Source organism: Anneissia japonica, unplaced genomic scaffold (genome assembly GCF_011630105.1).
Source record: "Anneissia japonica isolate Jap-2015-1 unplaced genomic scaffold, ASM1163010v1 scaffold13067_len103162_cov114, whole genome shotgun sequence".
Classification (NCBI taxonomy): Eukaryota; Metazoa; Echinodermata; class Crinoidea; order Comatulida; family Comatulidae; genus Anneissia; species Anneissia japonica.
This window is the reverse complement of record NW_022758006.1, coordinates 58,131-78,274: the sequence shown is the minus strand read 5'-3', so window position 1 is coordinate 78,274 and position 20,144 is coordinate 58,131. Positions and strand designations below refer to the sequence as shown.

At 34.3% G+C, this 20,144-nt stretch overlaps 1 protein-coding gene across 1 annotated transcript in view; it reads right to left on the bottom strand.

The window, feature by feature from the left end:
• The window catches only part of LOC117124960, a gene marked incomplete at its 3' end in the record, with an annotated part of 51,796 nt that overhangs the window by 18,441 nt on the left and 13,211 nt on the right, over nt 1-20,144 (bottom strand). The window contains exons 2-3 of the mRNA XM_033271301.1: nt 19,339-19,703; nt 2,519-2,794 (exon numbers count right to left, since the gene is read on the bottom strand). Of these exons, the coding sequence (XP_033127192.1) occupies nt 2,519-2,794; nt 19,339-19,703 (641 nt within the window). The remainder of the gene's footprint in view (nt 1-2,518; nt 2,795-19,338; nt 19,704-20,144) is intronic.

Genomic DNA, 20,144 nt, shown 5'->3' with positions numbered 1-20,144 from the left:
CTAATAGCATCTCATCAATGATTAACAGGTATGGTAAGTGTGCTGTGATTGGGTACTGCTTTCGTGAACGACATTATTTTTTCGAAGATAAATTCTCATTTTTGGTTACAGTTTCCCCAAATTTACGAATGCCGACAATTATATTATGTTTCAATAAAATAGTATTGACATTTTTGTGCGAATGCCAAGTAGCGCGGATCGGTGGGTCACAGAATTCGTAAACTAAGCCGATTTTGGAGCCTCAACCCACGGTCTAAAATGAGTTTTTCCGACTTCTGAGGTGTCTTAATTACTTTTAAGTTCTTTAAAATTAAAGGTTTTCCCCTCTTGAAAACGGTCAGGTAAATTTATCCTATTGTTATTACAGTACATAGGCCTTATGTGTGTATACATACAAAAAAAAAATTGAGTAGTTGCATACGATTTTTTTTCCATGAATCCATAAATCCCAAAAAGGGAAGGGGGTTCGGGGGTTCTCCACAGGGAAAATGTTGATTCCTAGAAGGCGGGAAATGAGCTTTCCCCCGACTCCTGTGGTGTCTTAATTACTTTTAAGTTCTTCAAAATTCAAGGTTTTTCCCTCTTGAAAACGGTCAGGTAATTTGTTCCCATTGTTATTACAGTAAAGGCCTTATGTGTCTGTACACACATAACATTTAAAAAAAATGAGTAGTTGCATACGAATTTTCCATGAATCGATGAATCACAAAAAGAAAGGGGGGTCGGGGGTCCTCCCCCGGGAAAATTTTGATTCCTAAAAGGCGGGAAATGAGCTTTCCTGACTTCTGGGGTGTCTTTTAATTACTTTTAAGTTCTTCAACATTCAAGGTTTTTCCCTCTTGAAAACGGTCAGGTAATTTTTTACCATTGTTATTCGGTAAATAGGCCTTAGCTGCATATATATACATAAAAAATGAGTTGTTGCATACGAATTTTCCATGAATCTATGAATCCCAAAAAGGAGGTGGGTCCGGGGGTCCTTCCCCAGGAAAATTTTGATTCCTAGAAGGCGGGAAATGAGCTTTCCCGACTTCTGGGGTGTCTTTTAATTACTTTTAAGTTTTAAGTTTAAGTCCGGGAAAATTTTGATTTCTAGATGGCGGGAAATGAGCTTTCCTGACTTCTGAAATGTATTTTAATGTATTTTAAGTTCAAGGTTTTCCCCTCTTGAAAACAATTAGGTAAATTTTTCTCATTTTTTATTTTATGTGTGTATTCATACATAAACAAATGAGTAGTTGCATGCGTATTCTTTTTGCAATGAATCGATAAATCCCAAAAAGAAAGGGTGGTCCAGGGGTTCTCCCCCTTGAAAATTTTGATTCCTAGATGGCGGGAAATGAGCTTTCCCGACATTATTGAAGTGTGTTTTAATGACTTTTATGTTGTTCAAAATTCAAATTTTCTTAATGGAATAAAAAAAAAAAAAACAAATTCAGCTCAACGGGTCCTGAAAAGGTAGGTCTAGAATTATTTTTCTTTTCCCCCTTTTTTTGTTGCCCAAGGGAGGGGTCAGGACCCATTACCCCCTCCCCCATATCCGCCAATGTGAATTGCGAGAAAATGTAACTCGGTCGGGTACTGGATAAACATTCTCTTTCGCATCCTTCTCCTCCTTCTTCCCTCCTTCTTTTCTTACATTTCCGATCATACAAAAATCTCCAGACATTATATATTTTTTGCCAAAAAGTGGGGGGGCCCGGGGCCCCCCGGTTCCGCTGGCCATGCTACACTACAACCGCATAACAAAGAAAGCGACCCACGTGGTGCATTCTTAAATATTACACACATTATTTAATTGTATTAGACGATAACACGATATCATTGATTAAATGATCTAACTAGGCCTACCCTTGCATCGCAGTAATACTGAACCTACTAGAAGAATATCAATATATAACACCTGTCTCTTATACACATCTAGATGTGTATAAGAGACAGATATTGTTTTCAGTTTGCATTCAAAGGGTACATTGCTGCACAGCCAACTGTCGGGGATATAGTACCTTCATATGACTCTCATACGTATACAACAGAAAAAAACGTCGCATGGACTAAGTGAAAAATGGAGATCTAAATGAAGAAACGATGTATTTCAGCAAGTATTGAAACATTTTAGTTATATTTTAGGCCTTCTTCAAAATACCTATGCCTACAACAGATGATTTTTTTGCCGTAAAACCAAAATAGTTTCATCCATGCCGACATTCCGGTCGGTTAGCGTGAGCCCTGACTGAACTCTGCAGAAACTTCACATCGATCTTCGCATCGCGAAAACTTTTCTTTGACGCATGCGCATTTCATAAATGTCTACACACACACATACACACTACACACAATAAAAAACATAGGAAATAGCAAGAGTGATTACAATAGTTCCTATTGCATTACATGCATAGGAACTAATAAAAATGCCAGGAGAAATTTAAGAAAAGTACATGTTAAAACAGACACTACATTAGTGTATTTTTATAAATCTTGTAAAGAAAAGTAATCTTAAACATGTAATAATACTTACTTATTACTGTTAGTGTTGCAGTCTCTCTGCTAAGTTTTCCATTAGTTCCAGTCAATAAATCATTTTCAGCTCTGCATGTATAATTTCCCTCATTACTTTTAGTCACATTGCTTAGCACCAATGATGTTTCAAATTGACCGTTCGAAAGAATTTCGTCATCTTTCAACAATGTGACTCTGGGTTCTGGTTTTCCTTCTCCTGATACACATGTAAATGTAGCAGTATCACCCTCATTCAATGTCATACTTTTAGTAACTAGTGTTGGATATGAAAGATCTAAACAAAATAAGAAAATATAGCAATATTCACATGTAAGCAAATTTACATTTTATGTACATAGCAAAGAGTATAAATAGAACAAGAGAGCAAAGTCCCGTTCGTAAAAACGTCACACTTGTGTAGGACGCCCACTAACGGTTGTATATTCTTTTTATTACCCAGTGCAGCTCTGCGCAGTGCGGTAGAAGTACGCCCGCTATAAACTCAGTAAGCAGAAAACAAAAGTACAGTATCTTGTGGAGAACAGATAAACAGACAAACCGACCGTGCGCGGTGGAGTACTGGGTAATAAAACACATACAAGCGTTAGTTGGCGACTTACACTAGCTGCGTATGGGCGTATCTTTTTTTACGCTCTCAATGAGCGTTGTTGGCTCTCTTGTTCTATTTATACTCTTTGACATTAGCTACTGTAAATATTTATTTCATTTTCTTTATACTGAAGGCACTTTCAGTACTATCTGATTTTCAATGTTATACAGTGACAAGAAACATACAGTAGAAATAAAACAAAGAATAAAATAAAATTTAAAAATAATATTTTAAATCATTTTGGAATGAAAATGTTGTCATCTCTTTAATATGAATTTTTAATTTGTGTTTTAGTTTGTTCCAGCTTTTGAATGATCGATATAAAAAAGTTCTTTTTCCCTGTCCAATATTATACTGTACATTGGAAGAACCAGGTTGTTTTGGGTTTGGCTCTTTGTGCCTTTAGAATGGGTAGTATTGTTAAAGGCAAATTTTGAAGACAAAAAATAATTAAAAGAATTAACTCTTTCAACTGTAGATCACCATTATAGAAAATAGAAATATTTTTTAATTCTTCTTCTCCATTAATTTTTTTTTTTGCATGAATCAAAATTATAAAGGAAGAAACAACACCCATTGCATTGCTATTTACTGCTTGTACGTTACCTCAGCAGTAAACCCCATTCTTTCTTTGCATTTTTAATCTCAATAGAATTCTGTACTTCAAGATCTGATTTTTTTTTTCTTTTTATTTTATATTTTTAAATATTCCACTATTTTGCATCTTTTACTAATTACTTGATGATTGTTCATTAACTGCAGCAGTGAATCCTATTTTTTCTTTGCATTGTCTAATTCAAGATTTTTTTAAACTTTTATATTCTTAATTATTCTATGATATTGTTTTTTACTGCTGTACTTTTACTGCTTGTTTATTAAGCTCGACAGTGAACCCTATTTTTTCTTTCCATTGCCTATACTGAATACTATAAAAAAAAAAAAATTCTTCTTCCTTCTTTATTTTAAAATTATTTTTATTATTCTTGATAGATACACTTTGTTTCTTAATATGATGTTTGATAATACAAATAAATCAAGCTTATAAATGGGAAGAACTACCATCATTTCATGTAATTTACTGCTTGGTCAACAATATATTATATTGTCTTCCTTGTAACTTGGTTAACTTTCCCAAAAGTTGTATTCAGATGAGTTGACCAGTTTTTGAAATACACCCCACTTTAGACTGACACTAAATATTAGTAGGCACGTCCTTGATATATGGTCTGTGCTTTGACAAATTTTGGAAAAGAGTGCCAGACAGATTAACCCAGTACTACTATCTTTACCCTGCATTTTATAAATTTGCACATTGTTACCAGTGGCGACTCAGATTAGGCTTGCAGACAGGTAGATAGAATACCTGATCGGCAGTAGAGGTCCCGATTTGTGAGAAGAGCATGCGCACATACTCTTCAGGGGCGTACCGTGGGGGGGTCGATGGGTGCGGTCGACCCCCCTTTTAAAGAAAGTGCCCTTTAAATATGATTTTTAAAGAAAATCTGGCATAATTAAACTGCGCCTAACATGAAGGTAGTTAATATCAAAATAAATTATCCTTCGCCTAAAAAATGTTTGGTGGCCCTTCCTTTTAATATTTTGATTTTTTGTCTTTTTTTTAAACAATCTATATAAAGTTATACATTTTTAATCAACTTGATATCTCGAAGCACGCGCGCCAGTAGAGTTGTGTTATGTGGTTACGCATCATTGCACTCTGCCATTATTGTTATCTGTAGCTGCGTGTTTTCCGTGCAGCAAAATAATCTATTCGCGCGCAACGCAAAACCGAAGGCAATGTAATTATTTGATGAGAGCAAATTTTTCTCGTGAGGTAGTTGAATACTGTAGATTATTTTTTTGGAATATAAAAATGCCAAATAAAGAGAGAAGAAGAAAAATAAAAGAAAAGGAACTCAGAGAAGACGCAAAACGATGCAGGACGCATCGGAAAATTAATGATAACAATTTGATCTTTAAAGCCCCATTCCCGGCAAAATTTCAGTTTTTAAGAAAAATCTAATTTTTGTATAATGTTATAAAGATTTATAAATATAATACGGAATTGCTAGTTTAACTGAATTTAGACATTCCTAAGAATGAAAAAAATGTAAAATAAGAATGAAATTTGATTTTTTTTGTGTTCCACACAAAAAATAAATGCGGATGAATTTTTCATTTTGATTTTGCGATAGGTCGTGAGAAGAAATATCGTAGGCGCCGAAAACATTAGCCTATCCAGCGCTGCTAGGCTAGGCCTAGCCTTACCTCGATTTAGGTTCTGTTATTACATATAAAAACGGCCGACATGATATTTTCCGTTGCTAGTATTGACACTTGTGAAATATAATATTTCATAGGAATTATTTCAAATTTGTTAAAAAACTGATTCTGACTGAGATTTTGACACTTAAACAAACATATCTCATCCTTATTCGAACGACCGCATTGTGCGAGATACGAAGTACAAAAACTAATCTCATTAGAGAGGGCACACTTTATTGACTGTATAAAAGTATACATAAAAGCGAGAGTATTCCAGTGGATGCGATCTACAACCTCTAAATTTGCCTAGTAACAATGAATTCGTCCAGAAAATGGTAATATTTTATGAGAAATAGTCTGTATTTCTCATTTTTTTTATTCTTTTGCGTAAAACTAAAATTCATGCCAATATTTTTCCATGATTTATAATAATTGGAGTAATGCAAATGAATATTTTCTAAAAAAAGTCAGTTTTTAGTGAAATTTTGCCGGGAATGGGGCTTTAAATAAAGAGCTATTTATTTTTTTATGTAAATATTAGGTAAATTAAATTCCCTTTAGTATTTAAAGGGTAGTTTAAGTATTAGTTATTGAGAAAAACGATGAAGAAAAACTAAGTTAAAGAAATATATTAAAATATAAAATTGAAAGGAAAACGATGAAGACATACTAAGTTAAAGAAATATATTAAAATATAAAATTGAAAGGAAAACGTTAAGAAATCAACGCATACAAAATGTTACTTTAAGTAATTATATGTTCCCTATATCATTGTTTATTTTTCAATACAGTACACGTATATACATTTATAACTTTATTTTTTTTAAAAGTAAAAGTGGGACGATCCCACAAAAAGAAAAAAAAACATTTTGTTTTTAATTCTTTAATCTGAAATGCTCACAGGCCCGTATTCCGCAATCCAATAGGCTGGTGGTATATTGAGTGAATATATTGTGGTGTTGCCCAAAAACTATGTTTACAATTAGGCCTATTTTGTCAGACTTGGTATTGAACTTAATGCACTAGAACGTAAAAACGTAAATTTTTCCCCTTTTGCGGCCCCTAGCCCCAGCCTAGTTGCTCGCTTCACTCACAAATAACGCACCCCGCGAATTCTGAAAGCTTCGCTAAATTGCTCCAAGTTCAGCTTGCCTCCTGCGCTTTCGTTTCGACCCCCCTTAGATTTTTCACCATACGCCTCTGCTCTTGAAAGCACTGTTTCCATTCCAGTGTTAAATTGGCTGTTCCGATGCCACCACACAGTTGTCACAATAGCAAATTTAAGTGTTGTAGGGTATGCTCTGACTTCCATTGACTCACTGAAAAAGTGATTGGCTGATATCGAAGACCAGCCACGCGGAAATTCTAAGTACGATGAGATAGGCACGACTGTGACTTATCCTAGGTACCAAAGTAGGCCAAACATTGAAAAACTTTGCTATCCCAATGAATAGCGTTCCACTCGAAAAATTACGGTGTATATAGAAGATCGTGACAAAGAAATGCTAAATAAAATAAAGAAACTGTACTACTATATTTTTTTTTTGTTTTAGCCAGGTTATGCACTGCATACCTTGCTTGCCTTGACGGTCCGCCACTGATTGTCACAGCTATTTTTGTAAGGTTTGGTTTTGTTCAGCTTCAGTACCACTTTTTGCTGCCTGTTTATTTAGAGCATCTTCCCCAGACAATATTGCAGTATTGAAAGTAAGGTGTGCATTTATTGTTTAATATAGTACACAAGAAAGTATAATACATACTCCAACTATTGAAATGCATACCATCATAGTATACAAAGTTGAAATTTTTTTGCAACAATTCCACTAGATTTTATCTCAAAAAATCTAGAAAACTTGTTCCAAAAAATATTCAATGTATACCGTTCTCGAACACAAATTTATATCGTTGCTATTCTTTCAAAAACCTCGTATCTCCACAGAACATAATTTTACAGGAGGAAGAAAACATTACTTAATTTTAATTTTATTGTACTTTTAGCAATTTTTATTGATCCAGCCACCAGTTGCGACGATTCCCCCTCCTCGCTCCACATACTGGGCCGTGGTGGAGGTTGGGGCGTAGAGTCCTGGATGGAATACCATTTTTAATAAACTAAATAATAACGAGATGCTTTTTTGGTAAATAAATACACAAAAATCCCTACAAGATTTATGCAATGCAATATTGAAAACAATGTCTGTTTATATACACAAGTTGCCTGATACAATACATGTAGTAAAAGATACGAAATAAAATATGTTCCAACTGCACACGGTACGGTATATTACATTTTCATTTAAAATCATAATAAATATGAATGTTTTTCATGCTCTGAATGAAAAGTATCATTAAGAATTCTATCAAGTTGCCTAAAAATATGCAGTTTGTGGTGGTCTTTACTGAATTATTTCTTGCAGTTTCACTTGTGTATTTGTTTCCGGAACATTGCAAATCTGCAAATTCCAGAGTAGAGTCTAGGCTATAAGCCCCTCTTGAAAACAATATCACTCCTTAAATATGGTGCAAATTAATTATTCAGTAAATCCTTGCTTTATTGAAGGTGTAGTCAAATAACGTACCAGATGATGAACTTAATATTAAAAACAACCGTTAATATAAATTAAATGTTGTTTAGTATGATTTTGGATTTATTTCCGAAAGTCACATTCATATTCACATGTATGATTACAATAGCAAATTTTAAGTATGTCTAAAAAACAAATACAAATGAGATGAGGAATTACATTGGAGGTAAAGTTTTAACATATAACACTTTTAAATAAGATAATTAAAAAAAAAAAAAAATACATAATCTGGGCCTAAGAAAATTTTAAAGGTAAAAACTATACCCTCATTCCCTCATTTTGCATTTAGAGGATTCAGAATGAATTTCCGTCTCTCAACAGGTACATATTAAGGGTTTGATCCTAATTTACAATAATGCAATAATAGTGTAACATTGATATTACTTCATTTATCCAGTATTGTGTGTGCACATATCTGGTGAAATCTATTTCTTCTAGTCATGTATCAGTTGTGCGCGCATTTGAACTTGCCACAGCCAATTAAATGTGGACTGCATATTATAAAATATTGTTAATAACCAATAGTAATATTTTTACAGTGATTACTTCTCAACTGTTTTTACAACAGTTTTATAACAGTTTAGTTCTATTTTGTTAAGAGCTGGATGCGATTGCCAGTTCGTCTGTTGTTACTGAATAAATAATCAACAAATCAGTTAAATTTTTGCTTTACATTACTTTGTTGATATCCTTTTGTATTACACATTTTTTGTTGATGGAGGCGCTGTAGTGCGTGTTGTATAGGCCTAGCCTACTTTACCCATATCAACATTTCATCCTTGAACATTATTATTGTACTGAATCCGGAGCAGCATTATCTACCGTATTCCTGATATCTTGACAAACCTGATGTTACACTATACTGATGTAGCAGCTGGAAGCTGATTACATACAGTATTCAGCCTCACTGTTATATTACCAGTCGGAACCATTTTTACACTTCATCATTATAATCCACTGTTACAAGAGTATCTCTTCTTTAGACAAGCAAAACTCGGAGACTGATATTGTAACACTATTTTTCCAAAACAGAATTTATTTCCCCATAAACATATGCAGCACATGCTGGCTATATACAAAAAACAAGTTATTTTAGGCCTTGTTTACATTAATTGTTCTGAAAATCTGGACTCAAAATTTACCAAATCCTCCATAGGTGGTGGTTGTACCTTTGCAATGGTTTGTTGAATTCATTGGGGATCATTCGCTTTCATTTAATTTTTTCCTGTAGATGATATTGCTATAAAAAATACTCATATCTTCGATCTCTCTAATCAAAACATTTGGCTTCGAACAGACCAGTTATCTGAGTTTTTGTTGAAGTGCTTTGTATGGTGTAGATATGCGCTTGGTTTGCTTATCAAGCATCCCAGCTGAGTCCCTTCCTATATAGGCCGAAAGGCATAGGCCCTATCCCGCCCTAAGCTAGGCCAGAAAGAGAAGACCTAACAGAAATCTTTAAGATATCAACCAGCATGGAATCCAAGTCTTTTCTTTCTTTCTGGTGGTGCTGGTATGCCTTGGGATACCATCAGTTATATCTAAAATTATTAAAATCAATTTAAGTTGTCTCTTTTTACCTGTTTATAGGCTACTGCACTGTATCACAATACCGAATAGGCCTATATTTTATGTATAGTATAGGACCTAACAAGTGTAGCATATGGAAATTTCTTGTTGACAATTTGCAAACACTGATGCGTCTTTAAGTTGCGGTCAGCATTTTTTCCCAGAAGCTCAAAATAACGCTGATACAAATATTGCAATGTTTCCTGATGATGAGATTAGAATCGTGTTGACGTACAACCAAGTTGCTTGCTTTGTACTTTCTTGATGATTGATTTAATATATGCATAGGCCTACTGATGATAGCTTGATTAAGATCTGGGTTATAAATTGCCATATCTATCTGGTAGTCATCTTGTACAGGGACATGTTCCCTTTTTGGCCTACAAGACTCATTTTGTTTTGAGTGAAATAAAATTATGAATCAGGAAAAGAAGGTGAATCTGAGAAACAATTAGTTAAAGAGGTAAAATTCATAGCTTTATGGATGGCAGTACAAAAATGTCTCTCACTTTATATCTACTAAATATCAAACCCCTAATGAATATAGAGGCGAGTTTGTTAAGGGGCGAGTTTGTAAGGGGGTCATTCCGTGCCAACTCAACAAATTTTCAGAAAATCATGGCTGGGTACCGTCTCAGATTTTCTTGAAACTCGGATATAATGTGCACCAACATGTCTGACGAACAAACCTAAAATTTGATTTGCCAATTCCAAGTCGTTTAGAAGTTACGGCCATTTGAAATTTTTGGGTCATACCCATTTTTAGCTATCAATTATGACATATTTGTAAAGTTGCATTTTCAATTAGCCATATCTTCAAATAGAATTAATATAATTAACTGAAAATTGATATCTAGACTAACTTTTGGCTGTAGAACAGGAATATGACATGACTTTTGGTATACCGGACCCCGTTACAAAAATATTGGTTCGTAAACACCCTAACTTATTTGGTTGTGTAATTTTTCTTCCATTTTTAGACTCCATTAAAATACCCAAATCAGTTATTAAATGGGTCTTATGCAACAAATTATTAATATATAGTTGGAAATGTTACACCACAAAAAATTCCGGACTTGTAACTTATCATTTTAGGGGGTAATTGTAGGTCAAAAGGTCATTCAGGACAAAAAATGCACAAAAATGCCTCATTTTCATGGTGACCTTTGACCCTGTGGGCAAGTACGCTTGTTGTTAAAACTTGCACCATTAATTAATTTACATATGATGATCAGATGTTCCAAATATCAGCTTGGTGTCTTTATCCCTTCATGTTTAAAAAGCGATTTGAAAAGGGGTATATTTTCCAATTTGCGACAGTATCAGTGCGTAAATGTGATAAAAAAATACATTTTTGAATAACGATAATATTAAAAATAATCTGCCTAGACCCTTGAAGCTTATAATTTAAAACAACTTTATGTGCTTATTTCAGGCATGCAGTTCGTTAAGGGATATAGTGTTTCATTAGTAAGATATGCACCCCCAAAAATAGCCCAAGTGCAAGAATTGCGCAATAAAATTATATTTACTGTTGATTTCAAATGAGCATAATATTATCCATGTACTGTCTAGAGCCGTGAAACCTTTCATTGTAGGACTGATTTCAGTTATGCAGTCTGTTAAAGGGATAAATTGTTTAATTACTAAGATATTATGCCCCAAAAATGGCCCAAGTGCAAGAATTGTGCAATAAAATTGTGTTACGATTTATTTCAAATGAGCATAATATTACCTGTGAACGGTCTAGAGGCATGAAACCTTTCATTCTAAGACAAATTTTTGTGCTGATTGCAGTTATGCAGTTCGTTAAAGGGATGCATTGTTTAATTAGTAAGATATTTTGCTCCAAAAATGGCCCAAGCGCAAAATTGCACTATAACATTGTGCGACTATTTTGATATTTAAAATGAGTATAACATTAAATTCAATGTCACACAATTTTATTGCTCGATTGTTGCACTTGGGCCATTTTTGGGGCAAACTATCTTACTAACTATTAGTTAGTAAGATAAAAGACTGTATCCCTTAACAAACTGCATGAATTAAATAAGTGTACAAATATGTACTAGAATATAAGGTTACATGGTTCTGAACTGTACACTGTTAAAATTAGCATAAATTTTACATTGTACTGTCTAGAGCCATGAAACTTTTACTTCAAAAACAACATTTTGTGCTTATTTCAGTCATGCACTCTGGTGGTAAGGGACACAATGTTTAATTATTAAGATATTGGGCCCCCAAAAGTGGCTCTTGTGCAAGAATGGTGAAAAGCGCTGTTATTTCACAATTCTGGGGTCGGGTAATAAAAATAAAACATACTATTTTTCATTTTTCAACAGAAAAAAGCTGATATAATATTGATTCAGGAAGCCTACTGTATATTAGATGATTACGACAAATGGAAAAAAGAATAGGGTGGAGTTATGTTCCTGTCTCTTATACACATCTAGATGTGTATAAGAGACAGGTTCTAAACAGAACACTGTTAATGTTATGCTCATTTGAAATATATCAATATATAGTCGCACAATGTTATTCCGCAATTTTAGCACTTGGGTCATTTTTGGGGCAAAACATCTTACTAATTAAACAATTTATCCCTTTAACAAACTGCATAACTGCAATCAGCACAAAAAGTTGTCTAAGAATGAAAGGTTTTCATGCCTCTAGACCATTCACAGATAATATTATGCTCATTTGAAATCAATCTTAACATAATTTTATTGCACAATTCTTGCACTTGGTCCATTTTTTGGGCATAATATCTCACTAATTAAACAATTTATCCCTTTAACAGACTGCATAACTGAAATCAACACAAAAAGTTGTCCTAGAATAAAAGGTTTCACGGCTCTAGACAGTACACGGATAATATTATGCCCATTTGAAATCAACAGTAAATATATTTTATTGCACAATTCTTGCACTTGGGCCATTTTTGGGGGTACATATCTTACTAATAAAACACTATATCCTGTAACGAACTGCATGCCTGCAATAAGCACATAAAGTTTTTTTAGAATTATAAGTTTCATGGGTCTAGGCAGATTATTTTTAATATTATATTAAGGGATAAAGACATCAAGCTGATATTTGGAACATCTGATCATCATATGTAAATTAATTAATGGTGCAAGTTTTAACAACAAGCGTACTTGCCCACAGGGTCAAAGGTCACCATGAAAACGAGGCATTTTTGTGCAATTTTTGTCCAAAATGACTTTTGACCTACGATTACCCCCTAAAATGATAAGTTAAAAGTCCGGAATTTTTTGTGGTGAAACATTTCCAACTATATATTAATAATTTGATGCATAAGACCCATTTAATAACTGATTTGGATATTTTAATGGGGTCTAAAAATGGAAGAAAAATTATGCAACAAAATAAGTTAGGGTCTTTACGAACCAATATTTTTGTAACGGGGTCCGGTATACCAAAAGTCATGTCATATTCCTGTTCTACAGCCAAAAGTTAGTGTAGATATCAATTTTCAGTTAATTATCTTTATTCTATTTGAAGATATGGCTAATTGAATATGCAACTTTACAAATATGTCATAATTGATAGCTAAAAAGGGGTATGACCCTAAAATTTCAAATGGCTGTAACTTCTAAACGACTTGGAATTGGCAAGTCAAATTTTGGGTTTGTTCGTCAGACATGTTGGTGCACATTATATCCGAGTTTCAAGAAAATCTGAGACGGTACCCAGCCATCCCATTTGTTGAGTTGGCACGGAATGCCCCCTTGGGGGCGAAATTGCAAGGCAATACCGAATAGGCATATATTTTATGTATAGTAAAGGACCCAACAAGGGTAGCATATGGGAATTAACTCGTTGACAATTTGCAGACACTGTGTCTTTAAGGTGCTTCTCAATGTAATAATTTTCTAGTTAAATTGTTAGTTTTCAAAAGTTATTTTTCATGATAGAGGCACTAATTGAGTGCCGCTGATATAAATGGTGTCTGTACAGAGTCACGGGGGAAGGTAATGGCAACCCACCCCCAGAACTTTGCCTTGTATATTCATGGAATGTCAAAAGCAAGAAGAAAAATAACAACGTGAAGGACACCGGAAATGGGGTCTCGTTCGGTAGGGAATATCATTCATTGCAGGTGATACCCGATCGTCAGCATGCTACTGCAGTAAATAGAACAATATCAAACATCTCGACTTGGAATGTAAGAACGATGTATCAAAGTGGAAAAATGGACAATATCTTGAAAGAAATGAGACGGTTAAGCATCAACATCCTGGGTGTGTGCGAAGTGAGATGGCCTGGAGCAGGGAAAGTTATATCAGAAGGGGCCACATTTATATACTCGGGTGGAACAGAAAATAAGCATGAGCATGGAGTGGGTATATTTCTCGATCAAGAAAGTGCTAAAAGTATCGTCGGCGTCTGGTGTATCTCTAACAGAATCATGCTAGTACGACTTCGGTGCAAAACGTTTGATACAGTTGTGATACAATGCTATGCCCCCACAACTGACTGCAACGATGATGAAATAGATAAATTCTATGATCAATTAGAGGAGGCAATGAAACAATGCAGATCTCATGACATAACAATAGTCATGGGAGATTTCAATGTGAAAATTGGACAAAATGAAGAAGGCAAAATTGTTGGAAAGTATGGACTAGGTCAGAGAAACGCACGAGGCGAGAGGTTAGTGGAGTGGTGCAAAGAAAACCGAATGATTGTAACAAACACACATTTCAAACACCATCCAAGAAATTTGTATACATGGAAGAGTCCAGGAGATGGCTGCTGGAACCAGATTGACTTTATAATGATAAATGAACGCTTTAGAAACGCTGTGAAAAGATTAAGGACGTATCCAGGTGCTGATTGCAACACTGACCATATACTGCTTGGTGGAAAATTCAAAATGAGGTTAAAGAAAGTTCAATGAAGAAATCAGAAAAATGTTACTAATCAATTTCAATTAAACCTTTTGAAAAATGAAAATGATATAAAGAAACATTTTTGTCAAAATGTTAAAGATCAATATCAAAGAAAGTCACCATCTGAAGATACACATTCCTTGGAAGTTTTTAAAGAATGCATTGATGAAGGCAGCAGAGCAGTGTATACCGAAAAAGGAGAAGACCTCAGAAAATAAATGGATGACTCGTGAGATACTGGAAAAGATGGAAGAGAGAAGGTTAACAAAAGGTAATCAAGGAAAGTATAACAAAGTGAATAAAGAAATCAGAAAGATGTGTAAAACAGCAAAGGAAAAGTATCTGGAGGCGTGTTGTGCAGAAATTGAAGATCTTGAAAAGAAGGATGTACAAATAATGCATGATAAAGTTAGACAAATTACATACAAAAGAAAGAAAAATCTGACTAGCTGTATTAAAGATGAAGATGGCTTAGTTCTGATGGATGAGGAAGCAGTAAAGAAGAGGTGGACTAATTACATAAAGGGTCTCTATGCTGATGATGGAAGGAAAGAAAGACCAGTAATAAGAAAGCCGATGGAGGGGAGAGGATAACATCCACAGAAATCAAAAATGCAATGGACCAAATTAAAAGTGGAAAAGCTACGGGAAGTGATAACATCGCGTTTGAATTAGTTAATGCGTTAGATGATTTTGGAATAGAAAAGATCACAGAAATAGCAAACATTGTATACAATGCAGAAAATGTTCCTGAAGAAATGTTGGAATCAATTTTCATAGCTTTACCTAAAGAGTCTGGGACAACAGTTTGTGAACGTCACAGGACTATAAGTTTGATTAGCCATGTTACAAAGATTATTTTAAGAGAGGTATTAAATTGTATAAAAGAACCCATCAGGGAAAATATCTCAGATGAACAGTTTGGTTATAGATCAGGAAAAGGGACAAGAAATACAATAATAAGAAGGACAATAATGGAAAAGTGCATAGAAAAACAAACAGACTTATATATCTGCTTTATAGACTATGTGAAGGCATTTGACTGTGTAAAGCATGAAGAGCTGATTAAGATATTGGAAGAACTGGAAATTGATGGGAAAGATCTAAGGCTGACTAGAAACTTGTATTGGGATCAGAAAGCTGCCATCAGATTAAATGGAGAAGTGGGTGAATGAGTTGAAATCCAGAAGGGTGTCCAACAAGGTTGTATTTTGTCCCCTGATTTATTTGATATTTATAGTGTGAAAGCTCTAAGCAAGATCAAGACATGTATAGGGTTACAACTGGGTGGGATAAATTACAACAATTTGAGGTATGCAGACGATACAACTTGGCGGACTTGGAAGAAAAACTTCAAGAACTTGTTAACATCGTGTCGGGAGAAAGTGAAAAATTGGGATTAGCGATAAACTGCCAGAAGACCTTCTCCATGGTTTGTACAAAGAAAACGCAGGTTCCACTTTGTCGCTTGAAAGTGAAGGGAAACAGCATAAAACAGAAGGACTGTTTTGAATACTTGGGAAGTTGGATTTCGTCTGATGGACGATCGAATATAGGATATCCATTATAGGATTGGTGTAGCAAAGCAAACATTTAAGGATATGAAGAACCTTTTTTGTGCGGGGAGAATTGGAATGAAATTGAAGAAAAGATTACTGAAATGCTATATCTGTTCAGTGCTTACGTATGGATCTGAGTCCTGGACAATAAACAAGGCAATGGAAAAGAAATTAAAAGCTGTGGAAATGTGGTTCTACAGAAGGATGTTGAAGATCTTGTGGGAAAAGAAAATGACAAATGGAGAAGTGTTGCAAAAAGCGAAAACAGAAAGGCAGTTGATGAACACCATAAGAGAAAGACAATGGAGATTTGTTGGACATATTCTAAGAGAAGAAGGTGGAATTGAAAAACATATCATCGAGATGGAATTGAAGGGGAAAAGGGCGAAAGGAAGGCAAAGGATGAAGATGCTTGATTGGATGAAAGAAAAGCTGAATGTGAAGAATGATGTAGAGCTTGGGAATATTGCGAGAGATAGAAAGAGATGGAAAAAGACAGGACAGACACTGACAGACAATCCATGAACGCCTACGGCATAATATGCTATGGTACATGAAGAAGAACAGAGTCAATAAATTATTATTATTATTATTATTATTATTATTATTATTATTATTATTATTATTATTATTATTAATATCATCAACAGTTGATGCTAATTACTAGTTTATGTTCCATTGAATGAACTGTTTTGTTGAGTTTCCGTTCCTTACTTCCTCACCATTGTCTTAATTGTACTGTACTTAGTTTGGTTGTGTGGCAACAAATCCATTTTTATATAAATATAACAAATATAAAATAGAATCAATAGAGAGTTAATAAGTAAACAAATATACTGTAACAACAATAAAAATTGCATAAGGAAATTCAGAGACTGGAATTCTAAATTCATCGTAGTAAAAAAAAGTGCTCCCTATCCCCTTTTTTAATTAATTTATTCTATGTATTTACTAACAAAAATTTCCATGGTAACTCTGTGTCGTTGTCATACAAAGGGTTTGAGCTTTGCATAGCCAGGCACGCAGCAAGACCAATGACCCTTGATTCAGTTTGTATTTCCATAGCAGCAGAACTGTGGGAATGTTCCTATGAATAGCTCTAGAGGCAGCAGGTACTGGTATCAAATTGCATTTATTCCATCACTACCATAGCAAAAACTTTTGCCAGACTATTCAAAATTTTGATTGTAATTTTTTTTTTTTTTTTTGAGTATATATGTGTATACATACTTGAATGTATATGAGTATACATACTTGAATGTAGATATAAATACTAGAAATTGCAAATTGTAAGTGAAGTGCTGCGAAGTACAACTGCATATTAATGTTCTTCGAAAAAAATTATTTATGCGAGTCAAGTGAAAATAATGAATAATAAAAATATAACAAATAATATGAGACACGACCCATTGTCTATATTAGAACACTTCTCATTGGGTAACAAAGTCGTAATTTTAAGAGACAGGTGTCTATAGTGGTGAATTATGGTTTAGGTTTTTTTTAATAAAGTTTCAAAAATTTCTATGTATGTGGAAAATGTAGTTAATTACCAAAGGTTACAATTTTTATTTTGAAGACTGCATGGTCTAGGAAGTGTACATTTTTTTATGGGGCACGTTTCCAAGGGCGGGTTTTCTAGGGGCGAGTTGACTGCCAAAGAGTGTTGCTATTTATGTTATTGATCACAAGTGCGAGACATCACAAGTGTGTGAGCAAGGAGGTTAAATTGGTGTGAGCCAGCGAGCCATGACGTCACGACAATAGATGCGAGACGTTAACAAGTTATGCGAGGTATCGGCTGAGATTTGTGGAGTACAATTAAAAAAACAACTATAGGTCTAATAATGAATTATTGTGATGTTAAATAGACAATGTTAGCTATCAAGGAGCAATGTTGTTTTTCATTGGGACCTTCGTCCCTTCAAGGCTAGGCCTACCATCCTAGCTAGTCTAGGCCTGGCTAGCGCGACATGCGTTGGTACGAGTAGGTTAGTCTACAAACGTCGCCTAAAGTAATTGATTTTACCCGGCAGAACGAAAGAAGGAAACTCCGCTTTTCAGTCTTCTTGGCGCCTGTTTTTTGACAAACAATGACCTTTCAGAGGTCAAATTACTGTCAAGAATATGAATTGGCTGCTTCGCAGCAATTAATTGTAAAGAAGATCATAATCTAGAAGTGCTAAAACACTTGTCACAAGACCCTTAAAGAAATGTGAACATGAGTATACTGTATACTACATATACATATATGTGCATATTGCATACATACACATACACACAAATATACATTTTCTGACCAACTACATTATATTAAAATCATAAGATAAACCGATGCAACAACGTCGGAAATGGAATCCTATTTTATAAAATGGAACAGTTGGAAATTTTGTTAAGTATATTCTGGAACCACTCGTCTGCAACATGAACGGATTAACATGATATTTTAATTCCAACTACGAGTCGTCTACGGGTATACACGTTGCTTCATTTTACAAGGCTCAATTGATGTTTCTCTTAGGTTTTTTTGACGGTAAAATTTTAAAAAATTTGTAAATGTTTACAATATCCTTGTATTTATAGTGTAATTTGTATTTCTTACATTTTGTATGTCTTTTCTTTGTACAGTATTTATTATGCAACTGGAACAGAATCTTGTATGTGACATGTTATATGTTACAAAAATAAAGTTATCTTGTATTTTGTATCTTCAAGACTCTGCACGACACACAAGACAATTTTTTACTACAATTTCGAGCTCGGGTTACTCTTATACCTAACTAGTACACTACTCGGGATACTCGTTGCCGGTTTGTAATCCACGAGTTGGAGTTAGTTACAATCACCAGAAACATTTAGTCGGAAAACTTGTACCTAACTCACATCTAACTCAGTACAGTCAAGCTTGTTACGCTTGTAATAATATCGTAAAGCTTGTAGTAAACTTGGTGCTTCGCTCGGCATAATTCGTACATAACTCGTAACGAACTCCGTAAGGTAGTATCTCACTCGTAGTAAACACATACAGAGGTCCTTTCCCAAGCAAATTAAATCACAAGAGTTACGAGTTTTTAACTTATAGAACCCATGCGACTCTTGGATGAAATATGAGAGGCTTTAGTAAGTAAATTTTTGAAAATTACTACATCATGAATATGAAACTTTCAATTTGGAAAAAATTGAAAAACATCTAACAAAATGCAAATTATGAGCTTTATGATGGACAGGACAAAAAAATGCGGAGTTGCTAAATACAGCTCCACTATGAAAGATACTACTGTGGTTGCCAGAAAACTTGATACATAACAAAAAATAAATAAAATTTAAATACTTACATGCAACACTTATTGTGACATCATCAGATGCACTTGAAGGTACATCACCAACCAGAGAAACTTCGCATTTATATGTGCCATCATCAGTTCTCTTTGTGTTATTAATAACAAGAGTGTGTTGAGAGTCATTTTTTACAACACTAAATCTATCATTATAAGGCGGATTGACAAAAGCAGCTGAACTCTGGTACTGCACTATTTGGACAGGTGAGCCATTGACAATCTCTTCCCATGTAATTCTTGGAATGTTAGTATTTGAAGAAATATTTCTTTTTAAAGTACAAAATAATCGTGTTCCCTGGCCTTCAACAGCATGTCCATCAACAGATACAGTGACAATTACAGCAGAACATACACTAAAAACACTGAAAAGAATAATTAATGAAATGGTAATCAAATAGCCAATTCAGATTTATAGGTACTGTACAGTTTATTTTTATTTTTTTTTTATTTTTTAAATGTGGCGAAGACAAAACACAATTTTATTGCACAATCTTGCGCTTGGGCCATTTTTGGGGCAAAATATCTTACTTATTAAACAATTTATCCCTTTAACGAACTGCATAACTGCAATCAGCACAAAAAGTTGTCTTAGAATGAAAGGTTTCATGCCTCTAGACCGTTCACAGATAATATTATGCTCATTTGAAATAAATCATAACACAATTTTATTGCACAATTCTTGCACTTGGGCCATTTTTGGGGCATAATATCTTACTAATTAAACAATTTATCCCTTTAACAGACTGCATAACTGAAATCAACACAAAAAGTTGTCCTAGAATAAAAGGTTTCACGGCTCTAGA